Raw genomic sequence first — 17,605 nt, forward strand, 5'->3', positions numbered from 1 at the left:
TTATCAGGGGTGGTGTGTCAAACAAAGGAGAGCCGAGCGTGAAATATGGGGTCCAACTCAGGCACACGACCACGGCGATTAGCACAAGGATAAAAAGGGCCGCACAAACAAAAGAGGGCAGCTTTAGCTGGACAACGAGCTGTTTCTGGCCTTGTAGTAGGAGACACGCTAGGAAGATGGGACATAAAGGAAAAAAGACAGACTACTTGCTGGTTACAAGAGAAGGGGACAAGAGTTTTTCGGCGATGGTCTGGAGATGAATGGTGACACAGTTGACTGTTTAAAGAGCCTTTCCATAGGAATAACAACAGACAAGCGGGGATCAAATACAAAGCACCTCCAAGTTATTTGTGCAAAAGCGCACATCTTTCACATTTGCAAAAGCGTGCATGGTGGCACGAGGCTTCACATCAATGCCAAATCTATTACAAAAAAAATATTATTCCCATTTATCCCCTGATTCCAAGCACCACCGCTTGCCAGTAAAGCTCATTAACCCTCCCTTCAAGAACCCTGAGACAAAAAAGAGGGAAAACAAAACATAACTAATCAATGGGAATGCACTGGGTTGGGAGGGTGCGGAGAGGGGGATAACACGATAACCTGAGAGGACTAACAGCTTTTGCTTTAGTGCTGTGCTCACTGGGTGTGGGGCGGAAAAAGAAAGTTCATTAATTAAACAGGGCTAGGGGTAACAGATGGAATGGCTAGCTGGATGCTAATCACTTAAAGCGGAGGGACAGGTTTTTTACACTTGAGCTGGAAACGGCAACAACAAACCAATCACACTGGACCCTGAGGCGTCTAGGGACTCTGGGATTACAGTATCTCAGGGGTGGGGCATTGAATTTATTTATTTTTTGTTGATATTAATATTTGAACTCATGTTCGGACAATACTTTGATAGACATTTCCAATCTAGATTTAACAATTCCTTCATATGGAAAACTATTTCAAAGGCTGGTTAATTTCAAATGTTTAAGTTTCTTTAAAAAAAAAACTTGCACAAAACAGAAACAACTGTACAAAATGATTCCAGGAATACAGAAAGTGACTTCTCTTATATATACAATATATCTAATAATACAAGAAAAGTAACTCCAAAAGTCTTTCAGACCAACAGGCTTATCCATGCACTTGCGCCTAATACTCTGTCTTAGGTTATGGTGAACTCAGTGACTAAATATTACGCCAAAATCACTAACCCTGCAAATTTAAGAGAAATTATACAACGTGTTCAAATTATAAGCCAAGTTACATTTACTTTAAATCTGGAACTGTGCAAAAACATATCTATATCTCTGAGTTACTGAGTAATGTTTAGTTCATATTCTAATTGTTAGAGATGCAGTTCTAAAACAACAAAACTGTAAGACAGTTTAGTTTATTTACCATAATGTCAAAATACAAAATGCCCCAACAGTGTGACACCAGACGGGTGTGTGTGTGTGTGTGCTACCCTTGGCGGGTCTCTGGGACCCTGCTGTCGGCCGTCTGGTTCTACGCCTGCCCTACCTGTGTTTTTAAAGGGGGGGCCCCCATGAAGCCCAGGCCCTGGAGTGCAGGCTGGGCAGGGCCTCCGGGGCTTTTCAGGGTGTGGGTGCCATGCAGTGGACGCCTTTTGTTACGGGCTGGGTGGCAAGAGGAGGAGGAACTAATGTGGAGGGAGGAGGGGTAAAAAAAAAAAAAAAAGGAGTAATGCTATGAGTCATTTTGCATTAGCAGCGGGAGTGGGAGACAGGGAGAGGGGGAGTAGATGAGAGGGGACGAAGGGCGAGAATACTTTTGCATGTTGTATGAAGCTAGACGCCATATGCCATCCGAGCTGGGCTGCCTCCTGAGTCAGGGCTCTTGGTTTGACAGGCCTGCGCTTGCCCCCTCCGTACACCCAAAGCTACCCCCTCCCCCCAACCCTAACACCCTCCTCCTTCTAGGCCTTTCTACGCTCCAGCAATGGGCTTGGCAATTGCTTTGGTTGTGCATGGTCTGCACTCTGTTCATCTGTGTGTGCATTGGAAGAAGTGTGTGTGCGTGCGTGCGTGCGTGCGTGTGTGTGTGTTTGTGTGTGGGGTGGGGGGCTTACTCAGTGATCTGAACACATCGGACATTGTCGTGAGTCCCGGCAGGAACAGCTGGTCAGCTGGAGAGAGAGGTGGGAGGGGGGAGGGATAAGGAGGGGAAGAGATGGGAGGCAGTGCGCTACACTGATAATGGGATTAGGTTAAAACATTCAGAGGGGGAGAGAGACCCCTCCCCTTTTAGTAGCCCTCCAAATAATGCATAAACTCCCAACCACCCTATCAAAGCCAATGCCAGCCACCGCCCAAAGAAGAACTTGCCAAGTCCAAACGGGGGCCCCTACCCACTCACTCATTCAGCAATAACTCAGTTTTAATAAAGTCGCTCCGTAAAGTTCAGGTGATGAAATTTACTTGCATTTTAAAGCAACTTCCTGGTAGTGAGCTTCGTTTCCTACAAACAGGAAGTTGGCAAGTTACACTCACATGAATCCTGTATATAATGACTTGCATGGCACCTCACTGTGCCCAGTCAAGCACCGTGTACCACGGCGATCCAGACTGCTGAGTATTATCTATGAGGCTGCTGACAGTTATGGCACAACAGCTGGCAAATTAGACCTATCAGCAATGCTAAATAATTCATGTGAGACAACACTAACATGGCAGATCCTATTCATGACACCCCATCATGCATATGGGAGCACTTTCATCTCTGCTAGGTGAAGAGTTTTACAGTATACAAAAGAAAAAAAAAAAAAGAAAAAAGATTGTGGTCAGACAGAGACAGGGCTGAGAGTGGGACAATAACTTGGAGGAAGGGCTGTGAGAATGTGTCACTAATAATTACAATGGGAGTCTGGGGATGAAGCATCAACACACAAAGGCGTGTACACAGGATATCATATCCTTTATGTTTTCACTTTCACTTTGAAATTATGTCCAGATATGTTAATGTGAGCCTGTTGGGGGAAGCATGACAGACTTCAGCAGCTTTCTGGGTTCCAACCAAAGAATCAAACCTTCTTCTCTTTGCTACACACACACACACCCTCACACACACCACCTAAAAGCCTGGCTCGCATGACTGGCGATGGGCAGAAACAGATTATGGTTATTGATCGCTGCCTGGAGATGGATCTGCGTGTGTGTGTGTGTGTGTGTTTACTTGTGTGTCAGAACAGAGGATGGGGACTGAGAGCAGTGTGCAAAAGCTATTGATTCTGTCCGGTAGGGAGGATATGTCTCTGAATCAAGGTCAGTTTTGCATTGTCTCACCTATTAGTAACTTGCCATCTCACAAATACACATGTTGACACACACACGCACACATACAGATCCATTTTTATCTTTAACAATGGCCCTATCACAAAAAGTGACGGACGGAGCATCAAACTCAAGTGGTTGTCAAAGAAAGAAATGAATCCCACCCTCTGGATGAGGAGATTACTCTATAGTGACAGCATGAACGACCTTCATACACAGTAAATGGAATTGGACAGCGAGGCCATCCTGTGACCGACTGCTTTCAAATGAAACAAACTTAGCTCTGTAATGCTACGATGCGGTATATTTTGGCCGAAAAAAATGGAGAAGGTGTAGTAGAAAAAGATGCAGTATTAGCCACAGCCTTGGGAGAATTGTGAAGCAAAAACCATTTAAGATTTTTTTTTTTTTGAGAAATTAACAAGGTGTTGAATGCCATTGGTATCAGGGCTTCAAGAGGGAGCACATACAGACTGGAGTGAGGTCGAGTGTGACGTTTCTTCAGTCAGAGAGGATCGGGTGAACCATGCCATCTGCAGGAGCTGTTTCTTCAAGTCCAGAGTCAGTGCTGCTGTCTATCATTAGTTTTTAGAGCGCCTCATGCTTCCTTCTGCTCACAATGTTCGAAAAGACAGTCATTTCATTTTCCAGTGGGAATTTTCTCTGGTCCACAATAACAAAAGTGCAAATACCTGCTTTGATGTCCGTTTTATCACTGTGCTTCATTGACTTGCAAATTGACATGACCTAAACTCCAAAAACGATTTGTGGAGTATTGCTAAGAGGAAGTCGAGAGACTTAATACGAATACTGAAGTAACCAGACCTTCCTTAATATATCAGATGATCGTCTCCATCCCACATCGCATTATATTTCATGCACTGTCCCGAAAAGCATTGGGTGTACATGGCTGGCGTTTCTGCTTTAAAAAAAAAAAAAAATCATCTATTGTTTTTAAATATGCCAAATTTCCAAGAAAATGAGCTAAACAGAAAGAAATGCTTAAAATAGATTTATATCCCTCTGGATTTAACAAATCTAGTCAATAAGCTGTAGCTTTTGCTTTGAATAACTTTTCCATTATATTCTATTTCATTGGGATGTGGCCATATGTGGATTTAAAACATGTAATGCTATAAGTCACAGCATTTAACTGTTAATCTAAAAATGTATTGGTCTAAAAAAAAAAAAAAAAAAAAAAGACATGGTTCAACTTTGTTAGGTCCTTTTCCACCATATCAGAAATGTTGATGAAAGAGATCCATTGATTGTTTTTGACAGGAAACCTGAATACTTTGCTGTTTTTGTTTTAAGTTAAACAGAAGAAAAAGATAATGTAACTCTAAGGGCTTTGCACATGGCACTCAGTGGTTCAGCCATCCATCTTCCACGTACTCCGGGGTCAGCAGCCTAAACAGAGGAGTCCAGACTTCGTTCTCCCCAGTCACTTGGGCCAGTTCCTCCGGGGAAATCCCAAGCCATTTCAAGTTTAGAAATGTAGTCCCTCCAGAGTGGCCTGGGTCCTCATCTGGGTCTCTCGTCCGTATCAAAACCCTGAGATACTTAAATTCATCCAATTAGGGCAGCACTTTGTCCTCGACCTGGAGATGGCACTCTACCCTTTTCCAGCTCAAGACCGGGGTCTTAGTTTTAGAGGTGCTGATTTTCATCAGAGCCGCTTCTCAAGTGAAATATTCTGGAAGTGGTTGAAATTCTTTCCCTACTGATTCAGACCTTAAAAACGCTGAAAGCAAATAATATGCTTTTCCAACCCTTTCAGGACTGTGTAGGAACCCAGCATACACAAGTGCAGAAATTACTCAATAAAAAAAAAACTGTGGTTTAAAAAAAAAAAAACAGAAAAACATTTTGTGGTCACCGGTGTTGACAAAGCCGCTGTGAAGGATAGACAAGCTACAGATGGGATGCTCTGACCACAAAGCCAGACCAGTTGCATTTTCTATCAGACATACATAAATAATAAATTATCCATGATGAGTTGTTTGTAAAAGGCTTGTGATAAGATTCTTATTAGTTTGAGGCCGATGCAGTGTCCTGACAGAGGAAGCTGAGACAAAATGTGCAAGAAAAGTGCAACTAGCAGCTGTGGAGCTCATGAAAAAGTGGATTGAGCAGGTCGGATTTAACAAATCAGCAGGAGAGAGGAAAAGGGGAGATGGAAGGAAACAGGACATAATGGGGAAAGATATTACGAGGTGGTATCCTACTGAAAAAACATTGTTGCCCATCCGTGTGTATTTTCCTGCAATGTTGCTGGTGGACATTTTTTAATATCAAATCTTATTAGCTTGAGAGATTCTGGGAGCGTTGCAGCGGACTGCTGGAGTCCTCTTGAGCCTTGTGACGGAGCGAGAGAGGGGGCTGCTGAGCCACACTGGCCTTTTATCTGGACACACAGGGGTCATATAGCTCCTCTTTGAAGAAATATTCTCTAATTACCTTGGAGAGTGGCCTCACAGGCAGAGAGCAGGCTGTGGATTGTTAAGGCATTGTGGAGGGGTAAACTAAGGATGAGGATTTTCTTCTTGCACAGAAAAAGGAAAACACACACACATCCTACAGGGAAAAAAAAACAAAAAACACAAGTTGTTGCTCTGACTTGTTAAAGATATAGATCTGCATATCTAAAGAAGCAAAACAATGCAATAAACGGGGAAATAAAACCGGAGCAATGCACATCCAGTGTTGAACACGGCTCAAAGCTAAACTTGAAACGGCATTTCCAGTTCCTACTGCCACTGCTGAACAATCAACACATGAAAGAACCTCAACTACCCTAAAATTTGTTAATATATAGCTTTAACAAACCATTACAGATTTCGCTATTTCACTGCCACTATCCTGACAAGAACTCTCATTCAACATACAAACATCAGACCTACAGATATTGGCAGTGTGCTCTGCCTGGCTCACTTGTTCATCTACTCTTGGACAGTGTGAGGTCTGGCTGCCTATCAGTGCCAGACCTCCAGAGGCAGCGCTTATCTCCTCCCATAGATCGCGCCTTTGTGCTTATTGCTCCTCTGCTAAGGAATGCCAGGTGAAGCCGTGCGACTCAACACAGGCCTGTTACTCGCCCCTCTCTCCATCGACTCCCACCACCCCCATACTGCAACCTCCCTGAGGCTCACACAGGCCGGCAGTGGCCCCACCACCTCTGCTCCCCCTCAGCTCTGGCACAGACAGTCACACTGGGCTAATTCACTTGGCGTTGGGTAACAGACATCTGTCACTCAGGATGCCCCAGGGGACACACAGACACAGCCTGATACTGGGTTGGGGGGGGGGGGGGGCGATGCGATGCATTGTGAAACGCACACGGACGGATGCATACTTACACACAGGCAACGCGGCGTGTGTCGCAGCTTGATTTGGGACAGACGGTGGTTGATGCATGAGTATGACGACAGGAAAGTTTTAAAAACAACAAGTACGTGCACCTGAAAACACAAATACAAGAACTTCCTTCCAAACTGAACACACTCCTTTGGGGGAGGTTTCTATAGCAACTACCAGTGGGACGGAGGCGCTGCGGTGAGAAGGTGCTGTACATGTAGTCCGAGGAGGAGCAGGGGCGTTTGAGGAGATCGGATTTCTCCCTCAAGGGGCCATCCCGATTCTGCCCCCCCCCCATCTCACCCTGCACCGCCAACAACTCCATGCTGCCGGTATTCACATGCTAATTTATCTCCACTGGTAATTACACTCTCTTTAAACCAACTGACAACTACAGCTGGAGTCAGGCTCTTAACGGCACACTGTTGGATGGGTGGAGGGACGCAGGCGTGTGTGTCTGAATGCACTTACATGTATTTGCTCATGGCGCTTTTATTTTGGCTCTCTTTTTCGTCCATATAATGGTAGTGATAGATGATGACACATTATCTCTGCTCCAACCCAAAACAGCCCTACAAACCTCCCATTTTGCTCCAGGCTGTGAAACAGCCCAACCTAATAGTTATATGTAAATAAGGCAGCTCATAAAGATCGCTGTCAGCACTCAGCTGTGTACACCGGCTAACACGACATGCACGCCACATGTCTCAATGAATTTGCCCAGAAGGGGTTTTAGTTTCACTATAAACTGAAGCTTTGGAAAGTTTTACCTCAATTGCTGGTCTTTTTCTTTTTTTTTTTTTTTTACACTAAAGCATTCAAGTGATGATCTGTTGTTATATGAGATAGTGAAGAAGACACGGTGGAGGTGTAAAGGATACAAGCTCTGGTAGAGAGTCAGCCGGGACTTGACAGCTCTGCTGGCATTGATACAAGTGACTCGTACCAAACTTGGCAACAGCGACCCGGTGACGATGGCGCCATTAAACAGAGGTCCAAAGAAAGGAACCTAAAGAGTTTCAGAGAGAAAAAACAAATACATGAGAATTAAAAGAAGAAAAAAATAATAATTTGAGTCCAATGATTATTTGTACAGTGCTTTTTTGTCACACGATGAAAAAAAAAAAAAAAAAAAACTGACCAAAAATGTATTTTATTTTGGTAAAAAAAAAAAAAAAAAAATCTATCCAAACCAATTAAAACTTCCAATTTACAAAACTAATTGCCCCTTATATCTAATAACAGGTCACGCCACTGCAATAACTGCTATCCAGTGTTCAGGCTAACTCACAATTAGTCTTTTATGCCATTATGAAGGAATTTTGTCAGACTTTTTTTTTTTGCAGAATTGTCTTGAGTGAGCCATTAATTGTAATGTCATAATCAGTTTCAAGCTTGGACTTTGACTGGACCACTATGTTCCTATTGTTTTTTTTTTTTATTGTTTAGGCTATCAGAGACTGACTTGATGGTTTGCTTCAGAACAAATTAATGCTGTCAAGTGCTTAGATTCAATGTGATTCACTGGAGCCCCTATGCCTTCAAAATATCTTTGTAACCCATCCCAGACTAATACATGTCTACCTTGTGATCACACAGGTTCTGTTTAAGGGGTTTCTTTGCTCTTCTGGCCTGGCAGTAAACACGTTGGGGTGTGGCTACTCATATAAAAAATGTGTGTGACTGTCAGGTAATTATTTTAGCAGGTGGGCGATTAGTTTTTCAGGTGCAGCTAGAACAATGTGTGCATTTACCTACATATTATATAATATAATTTGAAACAATGAGTGTGAAAAAAAACAACAAAAAAACTAAATTTTAAACAAATCTGTTATGGAGCAAATCCTTTTTCGCAGCACTGCAGGAGATTCTTGGATTAAAAATCTTCATGGATATTTCTTCCAAACGGTTGCTCCATCTGTTTAGGGCAAAGGGTTCAAGTTGAAATTGAATTTTTCCTAACTTTGCATGACAACTACACATATCTAATGCGAATCAATGTTAGGTAAATGAAATTAAAATGACAATCAATGCTATACAATGCCCTCATATTGAGCTGCTGGACAAATACAAAAGGAGCAATATGAATTTTAGCAACAGCCTGAGTGTGTGTGCGTGTGTGTGTGCGGGAGTTGTACACGCGTCTGTTCATGCATATTGGAAGGGGCCCTTAATCACCAGAGCTCAATAGTCATTGACCTGGAAGTTGACGCGAATGTCAAAGGGTTCCTGAAAGGTTCAACTTGGCAGTTCAGACACTTTAAGAGTCCAGTTGAATTAAAGAACATTTTTTATGGAGATGTTGTTCAAAAAAAGAAAAAAATATATTTCTTTTAGATGCAATCATTTTCTTTTATTCATAACATCCCACAAATATGTTAAGGATTTTTTTGAAAAAATATTCATGCAAAAAGAGTGTAAATAGATATTTTTGACCATCTGAAAGTCGTCATCAGTGGCTTTAGGAGTTTAGACATTTCACTGCCCTCTGTGAGGCCACACATCGAGTACAGCACTGCAAAGTAACCAAGATGAAAGCTAACCAACAAAGGGCAGTAACCACCTCTGAGAGCACATACCCACAGTGTGGGTAATAATGCACTGCTGGAGGAGAAGAGGACTGAAAGCCTTCAGACAGAAAACAGAAAGCAGAAACATCTTTTAAAAATTCACAAGAAAAAAAAAAGAACAGGAAATGTAGGGAAGAGATTGCATTACCACATAAACAGAGACAATATATTAAAACAGCACCGTGCTGTCTGAACACAGTTGAAGACTTTATGGTGTACAATTTGGCTTGTCACAGGAGGGGACGTTTGGATGTTTGATGATGGATCTTATCCATTAAGTGTCTCAGAAAGCTTCAACTGCGAACCAGCATGTGGAAAAGCAAAACCTTCTCTCAACTAAATACGGCAGGGTCTTTACCAGGATACCAGTAGGTTTTTACTGCCTCCACCACCTAAATGTTCAAAAACAGTATTTAGAATCACAGCTTTTTGGGTGGGCATTTGCTTATTGTGGGTTAATAATTTCTATTAAAAAAAAAGTACCGTAATAACCAGACTATAACACTCTTTCAAACTCTGACAGTCCAGATCACATAACAAGTCAATCCAGACTCAGTCAGTGGTTTGGAAAATTGCATAATTGGACATATATTATACAATGTGTTCATTTCTAGATTTGACAAATGTGGGGTTTTCTCCACAGTCTAAGTGTCAGTGCACCTTTGCAGACACTTTCAGTGAGTGAACAGCTAAAAAGAACCCGTCATGATCCCTGCTGCTCTCTGCCTGCCTGAGTGATGAGGCCTGCTCAGCCCCATTTCTGCTCTTTGAAAGTCCTATAGGAATGAATTAAGTTAAGGAAGAGAACACTAAGTTTCACAGGTTAAAGTGTTGTATATTATAACTGCTCTGTAAAACCCAGATAAACTTGTGTTAGAGCAGCAGAGACTGTCCAGGAATTCCAGGGGGACAAAAAAAAAAGCTTTTACTTCACAAAATGTACTGTTTCTTCCTTTTTATATGAAACATGTACACCAACGCATAAGCGTTAGTGTACATGCTTTCCAAAGAAGTACAGTGATCCCTCGCTATAATGCGGTTCACCTTTCGCGGTCTTGCCGCTTTGCGGATTTCTTTTGTGCAGTTTTTTTCACAGAGCATTGTGTTCTGCATCCTGATTGGCTAAACAGTCTCCGAGCTCCTTCTCTACCTGTGTGCCAATAATGTTACGGTATTTAAATACAAGTGATACAGAAAATACAAGTAATACAGATTGGCCATTCAAGAGATGGAAACTGAAACTTTGAATGCCTGCTGGAAAAAACTGTGGCCAGAGGCAGCGCGAAACCCGACCGGAGGCTCGCTTGACGAGATCCTTCGCTCTGCCGTAGATACAGCTGTGAATCTCGCGGGGCAGGTTGGAGGAGACGCTTTAATGACCCGACTCCGGATCACATTAAGGCCCGATTGATGCACACGCACATCCGCTGACCTGAAAACAGGTTTTGTTCTTTGGTTTCAATGTAGAGTATTTAATTATGCTGTGTAATAATTGTAAAAACTAAAGGTAACTACTTCGCGGATTTCATTTATCGCGGGTTATTTTCGGAACGCAACCCCCGCGAAAAACGAGGGATCACTGTACTAAACATTTTATTGGTATAGAGAAGTAAAAAGTCTTAACATAAATTAAACGAGGATTGTAACAACTCAAAGCTGCAGTAAGTGACTTTTATAAATGTTTTTATTCATATTTGCTACAACTGTCACTATGTCCTTTTTATTATAATATAAGACAGTCCAAAAAAAAAAAAAAAAAAAAATCGAGTTTCCTCCCCTGTGGTCCTTCTCCTACCCCACTCCCAGTCAAAAACAACCAATTACAGCCAGACAGAGGGTCTATAGTTGTATTGATTCAATTAAAGGCAATTCTCTCTTAAAGTGTGATTATTTGACTGAATTTAAATTTACTCTGGTAAAAATTGAATCCTGCAGTTTAACATGATGTCGTCCTTAAACTGCTCTCTGTAACACTGGTAGCCGTGTTCTGCAACTTTCAGATCCGTCTCCATCTCAGCACACCTGAATCAAATAATTGTATAATTAGCACGACTTTGTGGAACTTGAACGAATGCTGAGGATGTAATTTGGACCAACGATGCACGGTCACCGGACCTGAGCCCTCGACTCCGCTGCCTTAAAGTGACGATTAAAAAGCTCTACCACAGGAGAAAAAAAAAAAAAAAGATTTACAATTACGTTACAACGTCTATAAATATTTACCTGAGGCTTCTTAATGACCTGGATGAAATACATGTGATTCTTCATTGGGTAGATGATAATGAGCACGTCTCCAAAGTCAGTTGGGATGATGCCACAACGGTAGTCCCTGGTGTGCTCGGACCACACGATGTGCACCTCATCGTTGCCCAAGTGACGCAGCTGCCAAATAAACACAAAAATCATTCTAATCAAGAGCCTTGGTAGTGCATGTTATTTCCACTGTTACGGTGATGAAGGAAAGACGACAAATTTAGGCGGATTATTGCAAAAGACTGTATTGCTAGTCCGTCTTGTATTACCTCTAGAGACCAGGAGAGAAAACTAGAGCTGAGGGAAAAAAAAAACAAAAAAAAACAAGGCAATAAGAGATATAAAGAATATTTACTTGAAAGGTGCCCCCCCAAAAAAGTGAAACCATCTTTTATCACTGCAATCAGCAGGTGTAAGAAAAATCACAAAGTTTGTTAAAAAAAATAAATAATGGTTAACACTGGGGGTTGAGGTCCTGGATTTACCTCCTTTTATAGATTTTTCATTACAAATTCAAATAGCAAACACAAAATAGACAAAATTGCACTTTTAAAACCAAAGTAATTCAAATCCAATTAACCTTCCCCATCAGAGCTTAAATTGCTTCCCATTTCCACTCTATTCATAAACACAAATGAAACTGGGCAGGACAAGAAGACACTCTTAAATGACAGGAAATAGGTTGACAGTAGTTTATAAAAGGTAAACAGGTTCCCCCCCCCTTTTTTGAAGGCAAACAGGTGAACAAAGTCGCATTATATTCTCTTACAGGTTAATATTAACTATGGCACCTTGCCACAGTATTCCCACCCCTTGAAGTATTACATGTTTTGTCACATTACAATCGCAAATGTCAAAATCTTTATCTGAATTTCATGTTACAGGTCCACATAAAACAGTGCATACATTTGAAGTGAAAGGAAAAGAATACAAGGTTTAGGAAATTTTTTAACAAATAAAACAATGGACCCTTTATTCCAATACTTCTAAAAAAAACAATCAAATGGAACCAACGTTCCTCACATCAAATCCACTTGAGTGTCATTTCATTTCAGAGAAAATTGTGGAGAAGTTGAACACTGGGTTAAGTTATAAAACACTACTCAAAGCTCTGAGCATCTCAAAGGGCATTAGCCAAAAATAACACAAATGTATACCTGACAGTCTACCTAACCAGCGTCTGGGCAAGAAGAGCTCTGGCCAGAGAAAAAGTTAAGAGGCCCATTAACTCTGGAGGAGTGCACAATAATAACCCAATCTTTCAAACTCCATTATCGAACATGGTGGTGGTCGTATCATGCCATGGGAATGCTCTCTAACTGGTAAAAATGGATTTTGTCACAGTTGAGCCTCTCACAGAGAAATACTCAAAGAGAACCTTTTAGAGCCTACAGAGTTTCAACTTCGGTCTTCCATGGATAAAAAAATCACATATTCTGTTCCTTTCACTTGACAGCACTTCTTAGTATTGGTCTGTCTTAAACAAAATTCCGACGAAATACAATGATGTTATGATGTTAAAATGTGAAAAAGTTTGATGCGTCAGCTGCTAGTCCTGTGACCAAGCACCCTTTCCGATTCCCCCCTTCCGATTTCTATCGAGGACACTGAGAAGTGAGCCTCCACTCAGAAGAAAACATCTGCCAATGTACTGTTGGCCTAATGAGCCATTAAGAAACATGCCCTTGCCAACAAAAAATGCAATTAGCACATTCTATTATAAGCCCTTAATTATGGTAATACGGTAATCTTAAACAAATCCACGGCATGCTGATTACTGAAGCTCGGCAGTTCAGTCTGTCTGTCCAAGGATCAGCAGGTACCAGCCGGGTCAGTCACTGGGACAATTTCAGAGAAAATGTTGAATATGCATTTGCAGGAGACAATTAACACTGGGATGTTAATTTGGGTTAAGATATTAGCATTTGGATGAGCTGAATGACAAGTTTAATGAGGATGCTTATGCTCTAGTAAATCATCTTCTGCACAAATCTATTTACCCCTCTGTTAATCACATCCAAATGTTTGAGACTTCTTTAATAAAATGTGATTCGAGTCAAAGGCTCTTGTCCAATTATCCCTCTTTGACCTCCCATCCAACCACTGGGCTTCACACACATGGAAACAGAAAACCAGAGGACTCCAGAACAAAAGAGGCTCCTTATAAAAACAACCTGCAGCAGCCTAGTTAAGCTGTAGTGCCTGGGGGGGTGAGTGTGATAGCTAAGGCACCCGTCTATCTCGCTCCCTTTCACACACATGCACATAAGAACTACATGGCCTGACCCCAACCCTGCAGGTCGTTTCAATAACCCCATTACTGAAGCCAGCTGCTACTGCTGCAGCCTGCACTGCACTAAAACCCACAATTGGATTCAGGAATTTGTGGTTCTCTTCTTTTTTTTTTTTCTTTTCCTTTTCAGGATTGTCTGCCCCCCTTCTATCATCTTCAAAAAGACAAATCTGCTCAGCCAGAGCTACCCCATCCGTATCTCCCCACGGTATGCTTCTATGGTTACAGCCAGTAAAGTGGGTGACTGCTGGACTAAGTGTTATTTTTAAATTGACAGAGAAACATCCTACTTGGACAGAGACAAAGCCTGTTTTCTCATTCCAATTCTTCTTCTCCCTCCTATCTTTTTTTTTTTTTTTTTTTTTTTTTTTTTAAAGCATTTGCACCAACAGCCAGTCTGCCAATTTTTTTTGTCAGACTTGTGGTTGGTGTGGGGATCTGAGCAAGGTGAGCCAGAGCAATTACAGAAGTTTCTGGTGAAATGTATGGTGATGGGATAGCACCACCCTCCAGCGCCTCACTTTGGTGAGGACAGGAGAAACTCTTCCTTCAAACTCTACACTAATTTTCAGTGGCCGTACGAGAAACTTAGGCGCATGTTTGGAATGAGTAGTGTACCATTTAAAAAAAAAACAAAAAACAAAAAAAAAAAAACACAAGAGGGAGAAAGCCTGAGAGTGGGATTGTGGTTGGATATGAGGAGAGCCTGATGAATTTCCCTTCCCAGCAGGGTACTGTATGAGAAGATTGGCAGTGCGGGCAGGGGCCTTGCGGCTCATTTCTCCGTGCTAACTGCTACCGCTGCACTAGAGCTTAGAATCCCACAGCAGAACCCTATCGATTGCTCCTGTGGCGGCAGCAGGAATTGGATAAAAGGATCCTGCCGGCATCCGGCCGGCGCCTGCCCTAGCAGGGAGAGCTAATGGCTGAATCCAGGCCCTGGTCACAGCGCGCAGGGAGGGGGGCAGGGGCTGGCAGAATCATAGTCATTACCACAGCGGCACATGCCCTCTCTTCACTCACGCGCCTGCGATTCTCTACTCCTCAGGCCTTCCTGACCAGGGTCACTAATCAATGCCCGTACTTTGGAGTCACACCTCCTGATCACAGCTTAACACAGAAGTGGAGGCTACACAACACATGGCTCTGGGCAGGCATGACTGTGGAGCCATTTCACCGCATCTAATGTATAAAGAAGCTTTACACAAGTGTCTTTATGCACTCAGGTATGTAAAACCTTTAAAGAAGATGATAGTCCACATTTCTACAGGGTGTTAGATGAGCTAACAAGATTTTATTTTTACCTTTTTGGTGAGACAGTCATCAGAATCAGATGGCATCCGCGTGGATACATGGAATATGACTTCTACAGTGGAGGTAGCGTAATAGGGAGCTGTTAGACCTGTGCTGCCATTCCTTTGGAGTCCTCCCATAAAACCGCAGTGTGTGGCCAGGTCCACCTGAGGAATACAGCTGAGTGTATAATTTACTGTAGTCTGGAGATGTTCATTTAGGTTCAGCAGAGATGTAGTGAGAAAGGGCTGGTGAGGAGAATCAGATGGTTTTCAGTTTGATCAGCACTGATTGGAAACTTAAATATCTGATCTTTCTCCAACCAGCAAACGCGCCACTCTGACTGCTGCCGGTTGAAGCTGACAGCAACTCTTCAGGTGACTGGAGTCAAAAGGCATAAAGTTAAGCTGAAATGTATCTATACAGTTATTTTTTTTTTATCTCAGAAAAAACATTTTCTGTGGTGAAATTTTAATGTTAACGTCAGGTCTTTAAGGTTTCTAAGTAACTCAAGAAAGTTTTAAAGGACAATAAAAACGTTACACTTCTCGTGAACATGGGTCGGTTCAGAAACGTTGTGCAAACTCACGGATGCACACTTCCTCCTACCAACAGGTAGGAACCGTCCTACCTGGTTCATACAGAGACGTTCATACAGATCACGTCTCTGTATGAACGTGTTGAGCAAGACATTAACCAACATGGTAATTTTCATCAAACATTTTTCAGAGCACCTTCAATAGTGTGCTTCTTCATTTCATTACCTGAGATTACGACCCACGATTAAACCATTAATTAAAGCCCCCAGCTAGGAGAACATTTGAAGTCACATACCCAAGGCAGTCGTTTTCTGCTACGAGACAATTTAAGAATAATGCTGTTAATTTGAGCTCACTGCCTTTAATCACCTTGTGCAGTCGGCAGAGAGCTGTACTTGTTTTTATTTTATTATCAGTTTTTTTTTTTTTCATTTTCTATGTTTCCTGCATACAGCATTGACCGGAAAATTGGGAAATATCTGACATGAACTGCTCTTTTTAGATTTACCACAATGACAAGAAAATGCCTACATAAATAAAAAGGTACTGCAAAGTTCACTTCTTATGAAGAAAGCATTCAGGAACCCATTTTGGGAATCTGCCTAAAGTTGCTTTGTTTAATTCCCTGCGGTTTCCCTTTGCTGTTCGACATACAACATCCTCTTTTAAAAATTCTGCCAGATCTAATTGCTAATAGCAGATACTAAGCTCCATAATCATTTCAAAGTTGTTTAAAGTATTATTAAAACCCAGTATTACAGTGAATGCTCTCTCTAAAACATGGTGTTAAGTCGCCTCTTAATAACCACTCATGTCAGGAAGGCTTCAGAAAAATCCTTTTCACCGTTACATTTTAGGAAAAAACAAAGCTTCAAGCAAATTGGAGCATAGACAATTCACTGTAAAAAAAATAAAGTAAAAAAAAGAGCTGTAGGTGTTCCCACCTCCCATCCCAGTCCAGATACAAAGTCTTCATAGGCCTGACTGCCTGCGTAGTTCGACAAGATGGAGCACTTGTCTTCCTGGCCTTCTCTGATGTAGAACACAGCAATTTTGTGCGTCTCTCGGCTACAGAACATCATAAAAAGTAGAGAAAATTAGAGGTCAGAAAATATCCCGTAGTCAAATTGATAAACTAAGCAAAACTCAAAAAGAAAAAATAAAGAACATTTGCCAAATTTCTACAAAATTTCTCCTCTTTTCACTTGATTTTTGAAAGAACTGCAGCAAACTCTGCCCGTCCATTTCCCCTGTTGCCATGGCAGTGCATTGCTCTACGCTAGGTTTTGGGGCACTTTGCATGCTTGTGCACAAACTGTTATTGTCCTAACAATCTGGTACATCGGCGAAAATAAGCTTCAATTCTGTGGATTTTCTTCAATACACTCTTGTCATCGGTAGTGTGGGAAGTTTGTATCGATTGGGAGAAGAGGTACAAGAGAGATGGTAAGGGATTTTCAGAGTTGTGGTTAGTTGGGGCTTGCATGAGGAAAATAATGGTGTTACAAACAGGGGGGCAATATATTGCTGCTTTCACTCAGGCTAAAACAAGTATGGCAGAAAGCTGCAGCGGTAGTTTGATGATAGAAAAGAAGGGCACTAAATTACAGACAATTGTTTTCTCTGGTATCTCAAGCAAAACCTAGCGTAATTTAATCTAATTTCTGCTGTAGACGGCGAATAAAAAACAACTTACCACTGCCTGGAGTCCAAGTTCTTCAGCTCTCTTAGAAGTTTAGAGTTTTTCTTCAGCAAGTGGAAGCTTTTTCTTTTTGAAAACAAAAAAAAAATAAGATTCAAGGTGAGTTTTTTTAATACAGAGAAAAATCACAATTCATCTATCTATCAAGTTACCAACAACCAACAGGCACTGACTGTATGCAAATAGCTTTCAGGAGAAAGTTCAGGTGCTGATTTAGTTATCAAACCAAAAAAAAAAAAAAAAAAGAAGAAGAAAAAGGCACAGGTGCAAAATACAATCTCCTATTTGCTGTGTGCCTGTTGCACCATCACTAT

The 17,605-nt window shown here is 41.7% G+C and overlaps 1 protein-coding gene across 7 annotated transcripts in view; it reads right to left on the reverse strand.

Annotated features, from left to right (window-relative positions):
• ralgapa2 (Ral GTPase activating protein catalytic subunit alpha 2) overlaps window positions 1-17,605 on the reverse strand; it is a 107,265-nt gene that overhangs the window by 25,047 nt on the left and 64,613 nt on the right. For all 7 annotated transcript variants that reach the window (XM_014999936.2, XM_014999928.2, XM_088002337.1 and 4 more), the window contains 5 exons: window positions 17,286-17,357; window positions 16,534-16,657; window positions 15,062-15,217; window positions 11,435-11,593; window positions 7,523-7,650 (listed from right to left, as the gene is read on the reverse strand). In XM_014999936.2, the coding sequence (XP_014855422.2) occupies window positions 7,523-7,650; window positions 11,435-11,593; window positions 15,062-15,217; window positions 16,534-16,657; window positions 17,286-17,357 (639 nt within the window). The remainder of the gene's footprint in view (window positions 1-7,522; window positions 7,651-11,434; window positions 11,594-15,061; window positions 15,218-16,533; window positions 16,658-17,285; window positions 17,358-17,605) is intronic.

Source organism: Poecilia mexicana, unplaced genomic scaffold (genome assembly GCF_051168715.1).
Source record: "Poecilia mexicana isolate PSO_F unplaced genomic scaffold, ASM5116871v1 scaffold_22, whole genome shotgun sequence".
Lineage (NCBI taxonomy): Eukaryota > Metazoa > Chordata > Actinopteri > Cyprinodontiformes > Poeciliidae > Poecilia > Poecilia mexicana.